We start from the raw sequence: 20,338 nt of genomic DNA on the forward strand, positions 1-20,338 counted from the left end.
TGAGCCCGAGCAGCCTTTAGCTGTTTCCACACTCGAGGGGCACATGTGCGACTGTGTACCCGTTCCAGCTCCGCCACCCGCGCCGTAAGGTCCTCCCTCTTGCTTTTGCGGTCTTTAGCTTCCGCAGCCGCAATAGCTATGAGTTCGCCCCGCACGACCGATTTCAGAGCCCCCCAGAGAGCCGTCGTTGAGATGCCCGGTGTGTCGTTGGTAGATAGGTAAGTGTCTATGCAGTCCCCAATACGTTTAGTGACATCAGGGCGTTGTAGCAAGGTTTCGCGGAGGCGCCATGGGCCCCGGGGGCGGCGGGGTGCACGGAGAGCGAGGGAGAGTTCCACCGCGTCATGGTCAGAGAGGGCTGCGGGCGTCATGGTAATGTCCTCAAGGGTTGTAAGGAGGTCTGAAGAACCCAGGAAGTGGTCAAGCCTGGCGTAAGTGTGGTGCACATGTGAGTAGAATGTGAATTGTGAGGCAGTCGGATGGCGGGCCCTCCAGAGGTCTACCAAGCCCCTTTCGGACAGCCATTCATGTCCGGCAGATGACAAGGCCCCAGTATCTCCATAGCGGTGGCCAGACCGATCGGCATGTGTATCCATAACAATGTTAATGTCCCCGCCCAGGAGTAGGGGTGTATGTGGGGTTTGGAGGGCTTCGGATATGGCGCCTTTTAAGAAGGCTTCCTGACCTGTGTTTGGGGCGTACAGGGAGCCGATTGTGAGTGTTGTGTCACCCACAGTAAGGGTGTACGCCAGGAGGCGGCCTTTGATTTCCCCCACCTTGCTACCCACCCTCCCTCTAAAGGAGCTAGAGATTAGGATCGCAACCCCGGCATTCTTTGTTGGAAGGGAGGAAAAGAATTGCTGTGGGAAGGCTCGCGAGCGCATTCTGTGCCAGTCCTTCTGGAGGAGATGCGTCTCCTGTAGCAGACAAATAGCGGCTTCAGAGTTTTCCAAGTAAGAGAGAACAGCTCTCCTCTTGATCGGGTTGTTAAGCCCCTTCACATTAAGTGTAATAACCTTAAGGGTGTTATCTGTCATCGCGCAAGGGGTGTGTAATGCAGCGCTGATTGGGCTATAGGCATGCCAAAGGAGCATGTGGCGGTTCTTGGCGAATAGTGTATGGTATGGCCTCTAGTTGTGTCCGGGAGTGAACCTTTTGTTTGGGTGAATACTCCAAGTCGACACCTGCATCTTGGTGAAGGGTCTCTCCGCGAGAGAGCTGAATTAGCGTGGCACACTGGTCCCCACCCTGGATCCCTCCCTAACCCAACATCCCCCCCAAAAACAGCCCACAGCCACCAAAGTATGCAACGTAGTACATGCAGATAAGGACAGTAGTAGGCAGCAGCATAATAACAAAACCCCAAACCCAGCTCCCCCAACCCAATCCCAACAAAACTGAAACCTGTAGTCCCAATCCTGTCAAGGCACACAGGATCGTGGTAAAGAACAATGAAGGGGTCATTTCCGATGGCGGCTCCTCCGAGCCCCCCGCCCGACCCACCCGCCGTCAGGGCTGAGCAGGTGCGATACACAATCTCCATAGCAAGAGTTATTGTCACTCTGGGGAAGAGGTTTCCTTGATCACCTCTGCCACTGCAGTCTCACGCTCCCGGGAAATGACAGAGGCATCGGGCTTGAAGCGCTGAGGAGGGGATCGTTTGCGGTGTACAGTCTGCCAACCCCCTCTGGAGGAGCCCTGCGAGCTCCTGAAAACCGGTTCAGTATCCACTTGGTCTAGACCCAGGAGATCACAAGTGTCTTTAAGAGATCGTAGCTGCTGTAGCCGTCCGTTCCACTTGAATATGATCCGAAAGGGGTGCCCCCAGGAGTACGAAATTTCTTTTTCCCGCAGGAAGTCCGTGACCGGCTTGAATTCCTTCCTTTTCTGGAGAGTTGTGGCGGAAAGATCTTGGTATAGGGCAATGGAATGGCCTTGAAACTGGATGGGCTGAGCTCTCCGGGCTTCCCGGAGGATCCGTTCTTTTAGCGGGAAGTCCGGAAGAAAGGCCAATATGTCCGGCGGCGGGGCTGGGGCTCTGCGGGGCAGTCCTATGCGATGTGCCCTGTCAATGCGGATGTGGAAGTCGTCTGCCTCTCCCAGAATGCTCCTGAAGAGGGTCTGCAGGTACGCGGTGACATCAGCCCCCTCGTCTTTCTGAGGGACCCCCCGGACCCGTATGTTGTTCCGTCTGGAACGGTTTTCCAGGTCCTCCGTATGGGCCTGGAGGTCAAGGTGCTGGTCCGTGAGCCGCAGGACTTCTTGCTGGAGCAGTTTGATCTCGGAGCTCCTGGCTTGATCAGCCTTCTCGACTGCGACCACCCGTTCGCCGAGGTCCTCCACATCCCGCCGGAGTTCCTTTACTTCCCCCGCCACCTCTGTTGTCATGGCGTGTGAGGGGGTAGGGCCCTGACAGGCAGTAGGGCAGTGGAGCGCGCGTCCCAGGAGGGACCAGTGAGGAGGCGGCGGGGAGTGGAGGGTATGGCAATGTCCAGGCGGCTATATATGTCTGTGCACGGGCAGGGACTAATGTCTTCAGATGACCGCAAGCCCATGGGGGGGGGGCAAGGAGGTGGTCTCTGCCCAGCCGGCGACAGACCGCAGTGAGTGGAGTGCGCCTACCTCCTCGGAGAGGCGCTTCAGAGGTACCAGTTAGGGTTCTGCGGTGGGGGCCCACAGGGATGTCCGTTCGCCGGGGACTCGATTGCGCCCCCCGAGCTCTCCCACTCCCTTCTCCACTCTCCTCACCTGTGGTAGGTCGGTGCGCCCAGGGACTCCTTTCGCCAGGCCAAGTCAGCAGTGTTGCCCCGGGTAGTTGGGGCCATCTGGAGATCCAGGGGGCAGCGTCCAGGGCCCCTCCGGTTGCGGGGCCTGTCGGGGCTCAGGTGGGCTCTCGGCAGGAATCCGAGGTAGGTGGGGGAGTAGATTAGGCCCGAAGCCGGGGCCTCGATTTGCACGGCCACCGGGCCACCCACCGGGCTGCTTGGGCGGCAGCCGCCCTCTCTCCGGCGACAGGTGTGGCAGCCCAGAAGGTATTCTAGGAGGTCCGCTGCAGAAGGGACGGGCCGGCGCCCTGCTGGACTCGCCGCCGGACGATGCACAGGCCCCTCGCGGTCCGCGAGTAGGCCAGAAGCCGGGGTCTTGCGTGTGCCGCCGCCGGAGCAGGGCGGCCCGGGCAGAAGCGTTGGTGTAGCGGCAAGCCCCCAGGGCCCGAGCGGGCGGTGGCGGGGCTCAGCAAAGCCTCGCCGGGTGTTCAGGAGTGTCCCACCTCACAGGGGGACAGCGGGCCTCCGGTGGCCGCCAAGGGGACCCCCTCCGGTCCAGCGGCGCGGCCGTTGCTTGATGGCGCCAAGTCCGAGTCTCCGGCGATTCCCCCGCAGCAGGCGCAAAGTGCAGCCGTATCTCTAAGTAAGTGGTTAACATTCAAGAATTGTATAGTGGTGTGATGGAGAAATAGAGGGTCAAGGAATCTGTCTCTGAAAGAAACAGGTTAGTGTTAGATTCCTCACCTTAGAATATCCCCAGGCGTCAGACTGGACCCGGAAAGTTTTTGTCAGCATTACCCCTACGCGTCGCTAGGGGTCGTCTGCGGCTCCGCGTCAGTCGTCGGCGTCGTAACCACCGGGATGACGTTGTCGGAGTACTTAGACGCTGCCCTCGCGCGCTGATGTCCGTTCTTCTTTTTTCCACGCCAGCAAGCGCAGATCCGGGAAGAGCAGTACTGTTTCAGGGATTCTGCTCCTACACAGAACTGTGCATAGAGACTTGGAACCTCTGTGAATTGGGGTGCGCCAAAACTCACCTTATTATCCCAAATCCCCTACCAGACTAGCAATCAGTGTCTCATTGGTTCTTACACACCCCCAATGATTAGACAACCCAGAACATGAACTTAGAACACCTCAGGTCACGTGGAACACATGAACACTCTTTCGTTATACTAACATACCAATCCAGAATGAGGAGTAAATGAGGACACGTGCGAGTTTGAAATATTTATTTCTAATGCAGTGTTCTCAAGCGCAGTATCTGCGGGTGTCGCTCCCGGCGCCGTCTCCGGACGACGTCCACCCCAGTTTCAGCCCTGGTCCGCGTCCGGCGTCGGACCGGCACCGCTTGCGCCATCTCCGGCGCCGATGGGTGAGGCCTTCACCCTCGACCCGGCTCCATCATTTTTGCCTGATTATCAGGAGATGGATGACGAGGAGGACTGGGAGGGGTCTGAGGACCCTCTAGCACGGCAGTGCCAGTTGAGTCAGGACTGGGCAGAAGAGCTAAGTGAGACAAGTGGTCTAAAAATACTTCACCCAACACTGTATTCGTCTCTCCTCCCTCCGTGGCTTCGGAGGAGGGGGCTGCTTACAGCGTGGTGTTGAACAGGGCGTCCAAGGCCTCGGCTCTTAAGCTCCCTGTCGTGGCTGTGAGGACTAACCTCCTCACTTAAATGCTCAAGCTGCAGGTAAGCTCCTCGGAGCCTCTACTGCCGTTTAACAAAGCTCTCACTGACGTTCTGCTGGGCACCTGGTCCAAGCCCTCCACAGGCCATCCTGTGGATCGGAATGTGGCCCAACGCCACCGCCCGCCTCCGGGCGACGCTAGCTTTCTGTCCGTGCACCCCACGCCCGAGAGCCTGGTGATCCAGGCCTCTACGTCCCAGACCGCATTCCTGACCGCTTCCCCGGGATTGGGAATCCAAAAGGTATGATCAGTTTGGGGCTGCGGTCTGTCAGCACCGCCTACCTTTTGGGCTGTTACACCCACTCTCTGTGGGATACGGTTGCGGGCGTGCTGCCACAGTGTCCGGAGGAGGCCCGGGCAAAGCTCACCCAAGCCCTGGCGGAAGGGCGGGATGCAGCACGGTACTCAATTAGATATGGACTTGACACCACGGACTCGCTGGGTAGAGCCAAGCCAGCCATGGAGAGTCATTCTGATTCAGGGGAGAGCGTCTGCCGTGAGAAGATGTCGAGGCTCGGGGACCGGGGGCTCTGAAGGAAATCAGAGGAATCGGTGCTGGATGGGTTACAGCTGCTGCTGCGGATCGGTGATACCCACATCTCTATATAAGTGAGATCCGCAGTCCTGGAGGGATGAGATCCGCAGCGCTGCACCAGTGAGATCGGTAAACCAGGGCCAGTGAGATCTGCAAGCCAGGACCCGCATCCCGGCAACGGCAGAGAAATAGCGGCATGAACATTGCGGCGACCGGAGCCTTTCCTGAAGCCCCGTGGATGGAGTGGAAACAGTACCCTGCAGCTGAAAAGTGGTCTCATGTACCAGGTACCGATAGCACCGGGGGGGGGCAGAGGCGGCATTCCTCTCTAAGTTGGAGGGATTCCCCTCCGCCGCATTTGCCTGATGGTGCCCGTGCCGCCTGTAATGGCGTTTTCCTCTTGAACCCGAATCTTTCAGCCCGGCGCTGCCCGCTGTCCTTGCTCCGGGGAGTACATTTGATACTGTGGTTGGTGTTGGGCCTCAGCTGTCTCCACTGATAGCCTGCTTAGTGCCCCTTACCGCCTCTAGGCCGTCGCTGCGCACCTCCTCCACCTCGCAGTTACCATCATTGCAGACCTACTTACCAACAGCAAGGCCTTCTCCTAGGACCTGGGTCAAGCCGGGGAGAGCACTGGGGCGGCGCTCGGGTGTCTGTTGCATCCATTGCAGTTTGCTGATACGTGGCTTCCTTCTACTGGGTTGGAGGGGACCATAGGGCCTCCCCCGCTACCTGGCATCTTCACGCTTACCGGCCTGCATTCTATGGACCTGGCGCTGGTGGCCCCACCCCCGCTTGCTTACCTGACCTTCCGGGTTGTGACCCATTTCAGCTTTATAGGATGAGCTGTTCTAGTCCTCCCGGTCAAAGCAACAAGGATACTGGCGAAAATGTCCCCCAGCGTTTTAACCTCAAGATGGCGCCTGAGAAGGAATGGACCTGCTTTTTGAATCATTCGAAGCAGATCCATTGGAACTTTTACCGTACTACCTACCCCCTACCCCTCCCCGCTCTACTCCTCTCCACTTTCCTGCTACTGACCTCTGCCCTCACCTGTCCTGGCCCTTAGTCCCCACCCTGTTTATCTGTGAATTTTCCCTTGTCATTTGAGATCTAGCTATTTTGTCTGATGCCCGATGGAGCTACCTGGTTTAGCTATAGGGGAGACCGATCGGGGATTCCCTCCTTGGACGTCACCTACCCAGTCGGTCTTTAGCCAGACTTCCTTTCGTCTCTCCTATCTTCTCTTCCCGCATCCTCCCTCTATTTATGACTCTCCTTCTCTCCTCTCTCAATGTATTGAGGCTGAACTATTTTGTCTGATGCCTGATGGAGCTACCTGGTTTAGCTATAGTGGAGATGGGCCATGGACTCCCTCCTTTGTCGTCACCTACTTAGTCGGCCTTTAGACAGACTTCATTTCGTCTCTCCTTGTTGTCTCTTCCCCTATCCTCCTTTTCTCACCTTCCCTGCCCCCTCCCCTCTATGCTTCATTTATTTTGCCCTCCATGTTCTTTAAATGTTTTCCCATTGAGACCTAGCTATTTTGCCAATGCCCAGTGGAGCTACCTGATAGCTATAGAGGAGATGGGTTTTGGGACCTCGAACGTCACATACCCAGTGGGACTTTGGGCAGACTTTCCTTCGTCTTTCTGCCGTATCTCCCTCCTACCCCTTTACCTTTAACACCTTCCCCTCTAGACTTCACTTATCTCGTCTTCTATGCTCTTGTAGTTGTTTGTCTAGCAACTGATGTAAATTGGAACTTGTAATTTTGTGGAACCTCATGTAAAGCGCTCTGACACCTCCAGGTCTAGCCAGCACTATATAAAACTCTTAAAACTCTTAAAATAAATAAAACAGTGGCGGTTCGCCGCCACGCCTGGCTGAGGTCCGCCAACTTTTCGGGGGATGTCAAGGCCTCGCTCATGGACATGCCCTTCGATGGCCGTCGCCTCTTTGGCGACAAAGCGGACAGTGCGCTGGAACGTTTCAAGGACTCCAGGGCTACGCAACAAGTCCTTGGGTCTAGGTCAGTGCCAGCAAACTTCCTCTTTTCGCCCCTTTCGTGGCCAAGGAAGGGGCGCCCCCACAGGCTGCAGAACCAGTCTCAACGCGGTCGCAGACGTGGTAACCGTTGAGGCGGTGCCGGGGTGCAACGACAGAGTCAGTCCACATCCGCTCCCACAGCATCTGCCTCTCAGCCTTCCTAGTCAGGCATTTCAGGCCCATTCGACGCCAGTGGGGGGCAGGGTTCGCCATCACCTCCTCCACTGGCGCACCATCACGTCGGATAGGTGGGGGCTGCAAATCGTCCGAAGGATCTACTCCCTCCCCTTCAAGGCGACCCCTCCAGCCATGCCACCGCAGTACCACCGCATGTCGGGGGATCACTTGAAACTTCTGGGAAGTTATGGCCCTCTTGCCCAAGGGGGCCATCGAGCGCGTTCCTGGGCTAGAAGTGGGACATGGTTGCTATTCCCACTACTTTTTGGTACCCAAGAAGGGCAAAGGAGGCCTACACCCTATCTTGGACCTACGGAGCGTCAACGGCTTCCTCCGGAAGGAGAAGTTCAAGATGCTGACTTTGGCTCAGGTCCTGGCTGCCCTGGACCCAGGAAACTGGATGGTAGCATTGGGACTTTCAGGACCCGTATTTCCACATCCCCGTCCTGCCGGTCCACCGGCGCTACCTGCAGTTCACGGTAGGCCACGAGCTCTTTCAGTTTACCGTGCTCCTCTTCGGCTTTACCAGGGGCCCTCGGGTGTTCACGAAAGCGATGGCGGTGGTCGCAGCTCATCTACGCAGATCAGGGGTTTCAGTCTTCCCCTATTTCGACGACTGGTTGTTGAAGGCTGGCTCGCCCCAGACAGTCGTCTCCCATCTCCAGACTACGGCCAACCTCATGCACTCGCTGGGGTTCTCCATCAACGTTTCGCAGTCACACCTGTGCCAATCTCAGAAGCTCCTTTTCATAGGAGCGGTTCTGGACTCTGCGCAGTTTCGGGTTTTTCCCCCCAAACAGCAGGTTCGGGATATTCAGGCTCTGATTCCTATCTTTCAGCCTTTATCCCGAGTTTCGGTCAGGTTGGCGCTGCGGCTCCTGGGGCTGATGGCCTCCTGCATCCTTCTGGTGCATCACGCCAGGTGGCGGATGCGGGCTCTGCAGTGGGACCTGAAGTTTCAGTGGGCACAGCATCAGGGCAACCTTTCCGACCACGTCCTGATCTCAGAGGGCACTGGGAGTAAGTTGCAGTGGTGCCTCATGAACCGCGATTGGGTCAGCGGCACATCTCTCTCCCTACCCCAACCGGAGCATGTAGTGGTGACAGATGCGTCCCTTCTGGGATGTGGGGGGGGGCACATGGGAGAGAGGGAGATCAGAGGCCTCTGCTCTCCAGCGGAGTCCCGGCTCCACTTTAACCTTCTGGAGCTGCAGGCGCTCCGACTTGCACTGACGGCATTCCTTCCCTCTGTCCGGGGAAGTGTAGTGCAGGTGTTCACGGACAACACCACCGCCATGTGGTACTGCAACAAACATGGCGGGTGGGGTAGTGGACCCTTTGCCAGGAGGCTCTGCGCCGCTGGAAATGGCTGGAACACCAGGGCATCACCCTGGTGGTTCAACACCTGGCAGGTTCCGTGAACGCCAGGGCGGACGAACTCAGCCGCCGGTGCATGATGGATCATGAATGGCGTCTGATTTCGGACGTGGTGCAAGATCTCTTTCAGCAGTGGGGAGAGCCTTGGTTAGATCTATTTGCCACCGAAGAGAAGGCACAATGTCATCAGTTCTGCGTGTTTGAATTTCCAAGGCGGCACTCGCTCTGCAACGCTTTTCGTCGTGAGTGGAGCTGCGGTCTGATGTACGCCTTTCCGCCTATACCACTTCTGCCTAGAGTGCTGAAGAAGATCAGGCGAGACCTGGCCCAAGTCATCCTTGTGGCTCCAGACTGGGCATGAAGATACTGGTATCCCGAGCTACTCAGCATGTCAGTTGATTCCCCCGATTCGTCTGCCTCTTCATGAAGACCTTCTGTCGCAGCAGCAGGGGACGGTTCACCACCCGAACCTGTCCAGTCTCCACCTACATGCGTGGAGATTGAGCGGCGGCTGTTGAGGCCATTTGACTTGCCTCCTGAAGGTTGTGATGTAATTCTGGCAGCCAGGCGTCCCTCCACAAAAACGGTATACGCCTGCAGGTGGAACAAATTTGTGGCATGGTGCACAGCAAAGGCTCTGGATCCACTCTCTGCCCCCTTTCAGAGGTTCTCTTCTTTCTTTCTCTTTCCCAGCAGGGTTCTGCTCTGGGCACTATCAAGGGCTACCTCTCGGCCATTTCAGCCTTCTTAAGGCTTCCTGATCAGCTTTCTCTTTTCAAGTCCCCTCTTGTAAATAGATTCTTGAAAGGCATCACACACATGTTTCCTCCTGTTCTCTTCGTGATGCCTCAGTGGGACTTGAATCTTGGTTCTAACATATCTGATGTGCGCTCCCTTTGAGCCACTTCATAACTGTCCTCTTCGTCTTCTGACTCTTAAAACTGCATTCCTGGTTGCCATCACCTCTGCCAGGAGAGTAAGTGAGCTCCAGGCTCTATCTTCAAAACCTCCTTTCCTCTCTGTCCATCCGGACAAAGTTGTTCTGAGGACTCGTCCTTCCTTCCTGCCCAAGGTAGTCTCAGCCTTTCACATCGGGCAGTCCATCACCTTGCCCACCTTCTTTCCGCCTCTGCATCCCTCGAAAGAGGAAGAGAGGCTCCACCGTCTGGACCCAAAACGTGCGCTCTCCTTCTAACTAGATCGTGCACGCCAGTTCCGGGTGGACGACCAGCGCTTTGTTAGTTAGGTGGGCGCTAAGAAGGGACGGTTGGTGCACAAACGGACCATCTCTCGGTGGGTTGTCTTGTGCATCAAGGTTTTACTACTCCTTTGCGAAAAAGGAGCCTCCTGTTGGGGTGCGCGCCCATTCCACTCGGGCCATGGCAGCTACTACTGCCCTGGGTCGGGGAGTCCCCTTGCAGGACATGTGCCAGGCAGCTACGTGGGCCTCGCTGCACTCGTTTGCTAGACACTACTGCCTGGACAGCCAAGTCCGGAGAGATGGCTTTTTCCGCCGTTCCGTTCTCCAGGGCTTTCTGGTGTGATCTTGGTTTGCAGACCCACCACGGGGTTGGTATTGCTGGGGTATCTATTCTAAGGTAAGGAATCTAACACTAACCTGTTTCTTTCAGATGCACAAGTTACTTACCTTCAGTAACAATATATCTGTAAGAAACAGTAGTTCGTGTTAGATTCCTTACCGCCTCACCCATCCTCCCCGTTTCTGCGAACCGATATCTAGGGTTAAGGACATCCCTTTCAGGGCCCTAGTTTCATGGCACCAGTGTCGGTTTCTATTATGGCTCTGCGTTTTTGGTGCAGAAAGCTATGTACAGAATTGACGTCAGCGTGTGACGGAGGAGTCTAAGTACTCCAACGTCATCCCGGCGATCATGACGACGGACACGGAGCCGCAGACGATGCCTAACGACGAGTAGGGGTACTGCTGACGATAACTTTCCAGATCCTGTCTGACTCCTGGGGATATTCTAAGGTAAGGAATCTAACTCTAACTACTGTTTCTTACAGATATATCGTTACCGAAGGTAAGTAACTTGTGCATTGTGAGCAGACTTTCAATATTTATATTCACTGTGTGATCCAGGTGTATAAAATCTGATTAACGCTTATTGTGAATGTAGGTGTCAAAGAGCTAGGCGCCAAGCTTGTCGCGCTGCTGTGAGGCTCTCGTGTTCCAGCCAATCATCTGGCATAATCTTTACTATCCCCTTTCTGGCTGTATTAACATCGGTGGGCCATAGCTGGGCGGTGATAGCCTTGTGTTTCCTGGTGGTTAGAGGCCCTGCCCTGATGCTGGAGATCAGGAAGCTGGTGTGGTTGCTGGACTGTGTGGTAAGTGTTGGTTGGGTTACTGGCTTCGTCTGCTAACAGAGCAGGGGTACTGGAGTGTGCTGTGAAGAAAAGTACATGGATGGCGACGTTACACAGGTTTATGGGAGCTGGCCTCTAACAAGTGGGACTGGGCTATCAACTGTTTCTGTAAGCGAAGAACTCGTAGTGGCAGCCTATTGAGCTAGGTTTCGATCACCTCCTTGGTGAGGAGATGGACTTGGTCCCTCCACTGCTGGAGTCACTTGACTGCTGCACTTGTGCCTCAGGCCTGTGTGAAACCTAATCCCTGAGGAGGCTGTGACGAATGCTGCATTGCGCCCATACCCGGAGTTGTGCCATCTGGCAGGAGAGTCAGGAGGACATGGTGACCAATGACTGTCATTTGTCCTGACTGCTTAATGGATGCTGGGTGGCGTCCTGGCAGTGCTTAACCTGTAAAGTAATAAGGGCCAGTGCCCAGGGCTCTACTCAGAAGCCCACTCAGGTGCTTTTAAATGTTGCATACTAAACAACTCTGACTGCGTAGTCCTAAATCCACCTCATGCCTCTTTACCCCACTTCAAAATACTCTGCAAGTTTATCTCTTGCAGATTCCGGCGTTATCCCTTTGTGAGGGTTATTCTGTCTTTTTATTTCTCCGCCTTGCCGTTTTATGTGTTTTTCTCTCCCTTGCTCTTGTAAATGTCTGATGCAGAAAGACAAATGCTCGTCCCCAAAAATGAGTGACAGTGGCCCCCGGTGGCTCAAATTAGGCACTGGGTACTAGCCTGTTTGCAGCAGTGCTGGGTCCCAGACTGCTGCTCTGTATTCCGGTGCAATTACTAAGGAAGAAGCCATCCGAGGAAAATAATGGCATATTTTCAAGCGTCGAATGAAAGTCTTCTAATATATTTTTAATACTCGGTGATATTTTCTAGCTGACCTGGGGGGCAAGCGTAGATGCATGTTGTGGGTCTGGACTGAGGAATTGGATGTCTAGCTAAACTTTCTCCAAATGAATCGAGTTTATGCACCATCAACGAAAAGAATGATATGATATGACCACATGCATGACCAAATTGAAAGGACCTTCAAGCAAAGACTCTACACGAAGAGACAGTTTGAACTCCGTATCTCTACTATTGAGACAGACACATCCACTAGCAACGAAAAAATGCTTGAAAGGGGCTTTCAGGTAAAGTGAAGATGAAGGGGTTGTACGGCCAGTCCCGCTGCAATAACTTGTCCATCCCGGGTATCGCTTGGTTCTCAGACATGGGCAAAATGGAGTCATCCTTTGAAGCACTGTCGGTAGACCTTTTAAATAGATTGTGGCACTCTCCAAAGTTTATAAAGACCGTTCCTTTCAACGTCTACCTACCCTATCATCACCCGCCTGTTCAATTATAAAAACAGTGATACTGCCATAAGGTTGACTGGAGAAAAGTGTGAACTGACATATAACAATGTTTCAATGTGTGTGTGTGTGTGTGTGTATGTATGTGTGTATATATATATATATATATATGTATATATATATGTATATAGATATATATATATATATATAGCTTGTCAAGCATCTTGTATGATGATGGTGAAATCGGGATATATATATATATCACACACACACATATATACACACAACTTATTGGGACCAAAAGTGTAAAAGGATAAAGATTTTGTGCTTGGAAGGTAATATATGTATATATATATATATCCGGATTTCACCATCATCATACAAGATGCTTGACAAGCCTTTTTACTGTGAAGAAGAATAACCAGCAAATGCACCTGCATTAAGTTACATAATCAACAGAGAACCATTGTGAATGAATGCAATAAATTGTGTTAGGAGGAAAACCTTGAGATGTAGCAAAAGGTTTACTCTAGCGAAGTCTTTGTGAACAGTATGTTATACAGTAATAAACAATTATCATCTTGCTGCATGTAGTGTCAAGTGATGATTACAAGTGCAGAGTGAACATATTGATTCAGCCTCCGTTTTAAACAAGATGGCTTTGAAGCCTAACTGATGCCTAGTTAAGTCTAAACCAGAGGGAAAAAAACACACTTTAATACAGCATAATGATTTCGCTTCAATTGCAAGAGCTCTACTTAAGTATACATGTATAACGTGTGGTGAGAAACAACTAATAATAGTGCATACTTTAGTTCAAACACACAAAAACATCCGACAGGCACAAGACATTTCACTTTATTTATCTTCATGGACTCTATTACATACCGGCAAGAAGTTACTGTTTTGCCCCCATTTCTGTCACCTCGTGTGGACGCAGTCACTGTCTGCTGTCATTGTTCATCCACAATGCTTGGTCATGTCCTGCTGTGCAGAAGTATTGGTGGGATGTTTTCTTGTACCTTCATGGTGGGATAAATTCCTACTCCACTCCTCGCTTTATTAGGCTACCTGTGTGCAGGTTCATGGCCCTTGTACTGGTAATGACAGAAAGAATGCTGGTCCTGGCCGTTCAAATGTAGGAATGCCATTGGTGCAGTGTAACTGTATGGCGGATTCTTATGCAGGGCTGCTTTCAGTAGCATCGCGCCCCATTGACACTTTGGGACCGCTTAGGCCATGCCTGTCAGGTAAGGGAAAGCAGATGATTCACTAGATCTCACTGCATTTAAAGTGTTCAGTATTGTATTAAGTATTGTTCTTGTTGTACTGCTGTGATGAGGTAAGTTGGAGAGATGGGGTTTGTCCTATTGAAGTACTGCATTGTTGCAGAATTTAGGGGTCCGCCGTCTGGTCACTGGAAGCATGTAAGGAGTTACAATTAACATGAAAGGGTATGTTAAGCGTGTGCTGATATGCAGACTGTATGGAATGTCACTTTTGTTTCTCTGTAACTTGTTGTGAAAATCTAAATGATTTTTTTTCCAAAGCATATTTTGAATCATGTACCTACAGTGGAATAAATAAAATGTACTGTATAAAGTAAAGATATTTGCTGATGTTTGCTTAATGATGCATACAAAAACAAGATGTATTTAAAATTTAGATTGCAAAGCTGGAAGAAATGAATAAGAAGCTTTCTCAACATATAGAACAGCTGCAAAGGTAAACAAACTGTTTTTAGAATCCTCTTCAACCAGTTAATCTAGGACCATTAAACTATGCTATTTCTGCAGACTTTTGTCACAAACATTTTTGGAGGGGTGAGTGTTAAGGTACATAATGTTCACTTTACTGTTGTTCAATGTTTTATCAAGTTCTGAGTGACGCTCTATCATATATTAAATGCTGATATAAGTTGCATTTTACATTACCAGACAGAGAGGCGGAGGATAGGTCCCCGTACGTTCCTCTACGCTAAAGTGTGATCACACAAAAGTACGAAGGCAAACAAACAAAAGAAGAGTAAAGAAAAGGAGAAACTTTTCGTAGACTTTTCTGAATTGTTCCTTAATCCAAAAACCAAGGGTAAGACAGGACATCTGTCAAATTATGTGGCAAAACCATCCTTTATGGAAGTGGAAACCTCACACACATAATAGTGTCATGCTTCTTCATTCTCTTACTTAAGCCTGTGAGGTTTCCTCTTCCATAAAGGATGGCTTTTCCACATAACTTGACAGAGGTCATTCCTTGCCCTTGGTTTTTGGATTAAGGAACATTTCCCAAAAGTCAAGTCAAGTCAATAAATTTATATAGCGCGCTACATACCCAGAGGGTCTCAAGGCGCTTGGAGAGGGGTGGGGAATTACTTCTCGAATATCCAGGTTTTAAGTTGCTTTCTGAATGCTAGGTGGTTTTGAGTGAGGCGAAGGTGCATGGGAAGTGAGTTCCAGGTTTTGGCCGCTAGGTAGGAGAATGATCTTCCTCCCATGGTGGTTTTGTTGACGCGGGGAACAGCAGCGAGGGCTTGGTTGGAAGAGCGCAGCTGGCGGGGGGAGGTGTAGAAGGAAAGACGTGTATTGAGGCATTCGGGTCCAAGTTCGTAAAGAGCTTTGTGTGCGTGGGTGAGGAGGCGGAAAGTTATCCTCTTATTGACGGGGAGCAAGTGGAGGTTTTTCAGGTGACCAGAAATGTGTTCTTTACGCGGGATGTCTAATATGAGTCTGGCTGATGCGTTCTGGATGCGTTGGAGTTTTTTCTGAAGTTTTGCGGTGGTACCGGCGTAGAGGGTGTTTCCGTAGTCCAGGCGGCTTGTAACCAGTGTGTGGGTAACCGTTTTTCTAGTTTCGGTGGGGATCCAGCCAAATGTTTTTTTGAGCATGCGAAGAGTGTTGAAGCAAGATGAAGAGACGGCGTTGACTTGTCTGGTCATCGAGAGTGAGGAATCCAGGATGACGCCTAGGTTCCGCTCGTGATCCGTCGGGATGGGTGCTTAAGGTTCTCCTTTTCTCTTCTTTTGTTTTGGTTTGGGTATATATGTTGCGTTAACATTTGTTCATATCTTTAAACCAACCAATACGTAATGACATATTACTCAAATTAAATTCTGGGCCGATGTACTAAAAGTATGTTTGCAAAACGTGGTCGCCAATTTTGCACTGAAATGTTGGAAACTAACTGATTTTGCAACGAAACCTATGTACTGAGTCACATCGCAAAATCACCATTTGCAGGGGGTTGCAAAATGGCCTGCCACACGAATATTAATTGGGAAGGGCAAACCCAGGGCCAGTGGCCTACAAGGGACAGCAGACCGCCATGCCTGGGTTTACGTTCCCAAATGGAAAAAAAAAAAAAAAAATATATATATATATATATATATATATATATATATATATATATATATATATATATATATATATATATATATATAATTTTAAATTCAGAAAAAACACCATTTCCACCTCAAAAGAACTAGATCAGATTTTGTTTAAAACATAGGTTTTCAGTTGGGGAAAACATCAGGGGAAGCAGGCAGTGGTTATTGGAATTACTGCCGGCTCCCACTGAGACTGCCAAATCGAACCCTAAAGGAAAAGGGGATTCCAGAGTTTGCAGTCGCAAATCCTTTCATTCATCTGGCTCTCAGTTGCTAAAAGGAAGTTACGAGTTATAACAGTTATAACATATGTTGTGATTAATTACTTAGGAAAACTGATATCAGTCAAGGTTTGCTTTTGTGCTGTGACTTTCTGAATTGATGCCAAATGTGCAACACAGCACACTGGAATTCAAACACAGAGCAGCAGACTATATATTGAGGATTACCCATTGATTGAGCCACGAGCCAGGCGAGAGGTGCTAAACTTCTGTGGGTTTATAAACATCAGCATCAGTGATGTGTGTTTATACTAGAAGTCAGTCAGAGGTTTGCTTACTGTTTTGTCGTTGCACTAAGGTCTGAGTTTAATTTGCAACATAAATGAAATAATATAGTATTCTTTCAATTTTTGGGAAGGTTCGGCCTTAAAATGGCCGAATGTCAGTGTACTCACATGTCTGACACGCAGCTATTCTGGAGAAACTCATTTGATATACGTTCAGTTGTTTCATCATGGCATCCTGGGTGATCTTGACGAGAATTGAAAGTCTCTGTGTATGCACATGATCTCCGAATACTTTCGATAGATTGAAGACTTTTATTCTAATTAATTCATCCGCATATCTGTCCTTGAAAAGTTTATGAATATAAATGTCTTTTTTGGCACCAAATGTTTCTCAACTAGCCCTATTTTGTTCTTAAAGATAGCTTAGGGTAAACACATAGGCAGTTGATCTTGGAGTGCTATTTCCTTATGTTCCAGATGTTTTAGATCATCATCACAGTCGTTCCACACTAACCTTCCAGAAGGTTTAAAGCAATTAGAAGAAAGACCAAATCTTCTGCAAAACAAGTCCAAAACGTACTCCCTGCAAGTATGCCTGTCGATTCGCTGGCAATATGATGACAAATTAGAACCTCCAATACCCTGGAAGATATTTGCATTTACTCTAGATTCTCATCAGTCTCCGATTTGAGATTTTCATTACCTCCATTGAAGTCATAAGTTGTGATAGCTAGTTAAGTAGATTCTGTAGCTAACCCGATGCACCACAACACTGAGTGATTTTGCTATGGGTAAGAGTAAAGTGAGATACTTTTTATTTCTTTTTTCAAATTATTATTTTTTTAAACATTTTATTAAGCGCAAACTTTTCCTAAGGGCATTAGAGCGCTTTACGCGAGTTCCAGATTACATGAAAACAATTTTTTTTTAGGTATGGGGAGATCCAGTGATTTGTCTAGAATCACTGGGTGTTGAGTCTCGGCCGCTAGGCGACATTTTCTCACTTGTCATTATAGTAAGCATAAACAGATTTTGTGTTTTTTTTTAAATTTTTATTTACATTGATTTGCTGTGTGGTACAGTGCGGGACAGTCCCAATTAACACCTGTCAATGTCCTTTAGTGTAATTCTTCTACAAGTTGCTGCATCCTCCCTACTCTGTGTGTGCACATGATCTCAGAATACTGTTTCAATGGATCTAGAAAATGTATTCTAGTAATCGGCATATCTGTCCTTGCAAACTATATACATTTAAATTCTTGTTTTGCCACCAAATGTTTCTTAATTAGCCCTATTCGTTTCTTAAGCACAGGCACTTTATTCATCTTCAAGACGCCAACATCCTCCCCACTCCCACTACTCTTTCCTCCCTGTTGCCCCCCAGCTCTTTCTTTTCCCCTTCCCATTTTTGGAAGCAAGAAAATAGAATTACTTAAGCACAAGTGCTTCAGGCCCAGAGTCAAATGTGTACTGAGTCTTTTTAGTGCCCCTATCCCCTTTTGATATGGGAGGCATGTTTTTAGTCCTCTTTTTGAAGTTGTGCTCCTCCTACACGCTCTCGTCAGTGGCCGCATTGAACCGAATGTCTGTCGCAAGCAGGGCGCGGTCCTGATCAGTCAGCTGTTCTCTCAGACTCAGATAATGGAGCCATGTCTGATGCCACAGTCTCTAGATGTTGCAGTGATGTGGCTCTGCATGGACTAAGGGCGGATGCAGACTGGGTTGGCTCAAAGGTGGTCACTGCAGTTGTGGTCCTGATTAGATTGGAATAGATGGAGCCCTGGTCTGGCCTACATTGATTATAGCAGGTGTAATCCCTGCCCCGGCCTGTGTTAATCACAACAGTTGTAGCCCCCTCGAACACCGAAAGACAGTCACTCACGCCCTGGTCACCAGCAGACTCGACTACGGCAACGCACTCTACGCCGAAATAAACAAAAACCTCATCCGCAAGCTACAGAACATCCAGAACGCCGCCGCAAGACTGGTCCTCAACCTGCCACATCTCCCAGCACCTGCTCACACCCCACTGGCTCCCGGTTGAGGCGAGAATCACCTTTAAGATGCTCACCCACGCACACAAGGCCCTCCACGGCACCGGACCAGCATACCTGAACAGCCGACTCAAATTCCACGCACCCCAAATGACCCTACGATCAGCCCAGCTTTCCTACGCCGTGGTCCCTCGCACCAGAAAGACCAGATCGGGAGGCCGCTCCTTCTCCTTCCTCGCGGCCAAATCATGGAATGCCCTTCCGCTCCACCTCAGACAGACAACATCGCTACCCATCTTCGCAAGAAACCTCAAAACCTGGCTCTTCGACAGACCCCCTCCTTGATGAAATGGAACCTGCACCCCCCTCCCCCCCCACCCCTAGCGCCTTGAGACCCTCACGGGTGAGTAGTCACGCTTTAACAAACTCCTATTTGATCCTATGGCAGTCATGCACTTGCAGCCCTGGCTGGGCCTAAGAGGATCACACAGTGGTGGTTTCTAACAGAAACCTAGATGAGGGACTTGGGGGCCACTGGACAGGTCTTATTTTTTACTTGTGGAGTCAGCTCTTTTGATGACCCACAACCACTGGAGTCTCTCCTTCTGCAGTGCCAAGCAGGCTGAGGTAATAGGTCAGAATTGTCTCAATTTAGTATGGGATGTGTCCTGTTTTCACTTGGTCTGTGAAGGTTACTTGGTTGTAGAAGACATTGACATAGTGGTGTGAGTACATTTCAATGGATTAATTTTTTGATGGTCAATATTTTTTTACTTTATTGATGGTTTTCATAGAGATTAGGATCTCAGGGTGCCAGAGGATTTGAAACTCAATTAAGGGTAGTGCGAGGAGTGATTGGATGCAGAAGCATCCCATTGGTTTGAGTTGGCATCAGAGTTGATCTGATCATGGGGGACTGATCTTGTTTTTGTTCTTGGTGAAGAAGTCATTGATGACATTGTACTTCTCACTACATTTTGCATGTGGAGGTTGGGGTTGCAGTAGTTGTGTTTGACTTGCTTGAAGGGTACTTTGTATCTAAATAAAGAGTCATGGATGGTGGTTTAGTAGAAATTGGTTTTGGCTGATTTGATGAGGAGAGTAAATGCAGTATGCAATTTTAAGTAGAATTAGGTATTTTGGGCCTTTGGTTGGTCTTCGTTTTGTTTCTTGACTGCATTTCAGGCATTTCTTCTTTATGAGCTACTCGAATACCAGAGCATAGGGTTTGGAGGAATGTGATTTCAGTGGAGTCTTAACTGTTCTGCCTTTCTTTTGAAACCAGAAATGTGTTTTAGAGGACAACATTAAAGAGCCTTACCCCTCAGGTCAGATGTAAAAATTAACTGAAGTGTGAACTAAAATTTCAGCGTGTTGTAGACACCAGTAGATGTCTGGCTGCCTTAAAGTTTCAGTTTGAGTAATTAATGCTTAAGGTGATCTGTTGGTTTCTCATTTTAGTTTTTTCATTTAAAATATTCCTATATTGAAAAGCAAAACAAATTGATGCCATATAAGCTACTTATTACTCTGTTTAAAGAAGAGCGTTCTCTTAATTTATAAAAAAGTTCAAAGATTTGGTGCAAAGGCCCATTCCGATTATGGAGCCTAAAGATTATGATTAAGTAACTATTTATTTTATCACTACTAAACCCACGAAGCTTACTCTAGTATTGTGAATTCTCCTACAAGCAGTAACCTCAAGTTTGAGTAGGCATGCAGACTGAAGTTCATTGAAGTTCTCTTGCCTGGCTGAGCTTGTTCCTATTAGCAACACTTCATGATGCCCCAGCTCTTTCATAGAACAATGCATATTTACATTATAGAAAGTTTTCAGTGGCTGTATGAATGTTATTTTCTTTAAATGTCTTCCATTTTCCTTAATTTAGCCCAAGATCACCTCAAGAACTTTCTCGAGTACAGTCTTCAACATCAATCAACAGCTCTTCAAGTTAGTGAAACAAAGTGTTTTGTTTACAGATGTTTTGTAAATGTTAGACGTTTCATATCTGTACCCTAAAATGGAATTTAATATTTTATTTAGGTCATCTAACAAAGCAATATGGATATTCTTCATGTTTACATCCTCTCACTCATCAGTTATCTTCAAACGTGTACGTAAAGTTTATTTTGCATCTCTACTGTTGAACCCTAACAATGACATTTAGTT

The 20,338-nt window shown here is 49.4% G+C and overlaps 1 protein-coding gene across 1 annotated transcript in view; it reads left to right on the forward strand.

Moving 5' to 3' along the window:
- RNF212 (ring finger protein 212) overlaps positions 1-20,338 on the forward strand; it is a 472,806-nt gene that overhangs the window by 178,558 nt on the left and 273,910 nt on the right. Inside the window, exons 5-7 of the mRNA XM_086964465.1 lie at positions 13,951-14,009; positions 20,058-20,119; positions 20,213-20,282. Coding sequence (XP_086820591.1) covers positions 13,951-14,009; positions 20,058-20,119; positions 20,213-20,282 — 191 coding nt within the window. The remainder of the gene's footprint in view (positions 1-13,950; positions 14,010-20,057; positions 20,120-20,212; positions 20,283-20,338) is intronic.

This window comes from Lissotriton vulgaris, chromosome 3_2, assembly GCF_964263255.1.
Source record: "Lissotriton vulgaris chromosome 3_2, aLisVul1.2, whole genome shotgun sequence".
Classification (NCBI taxonomy): domain Eukaryota; kingdom Metazoa; phylum Chordata; class Amphibia; order Caudata; family Salamandridae; genus Lissotriton; species Lissotriton vulgaris.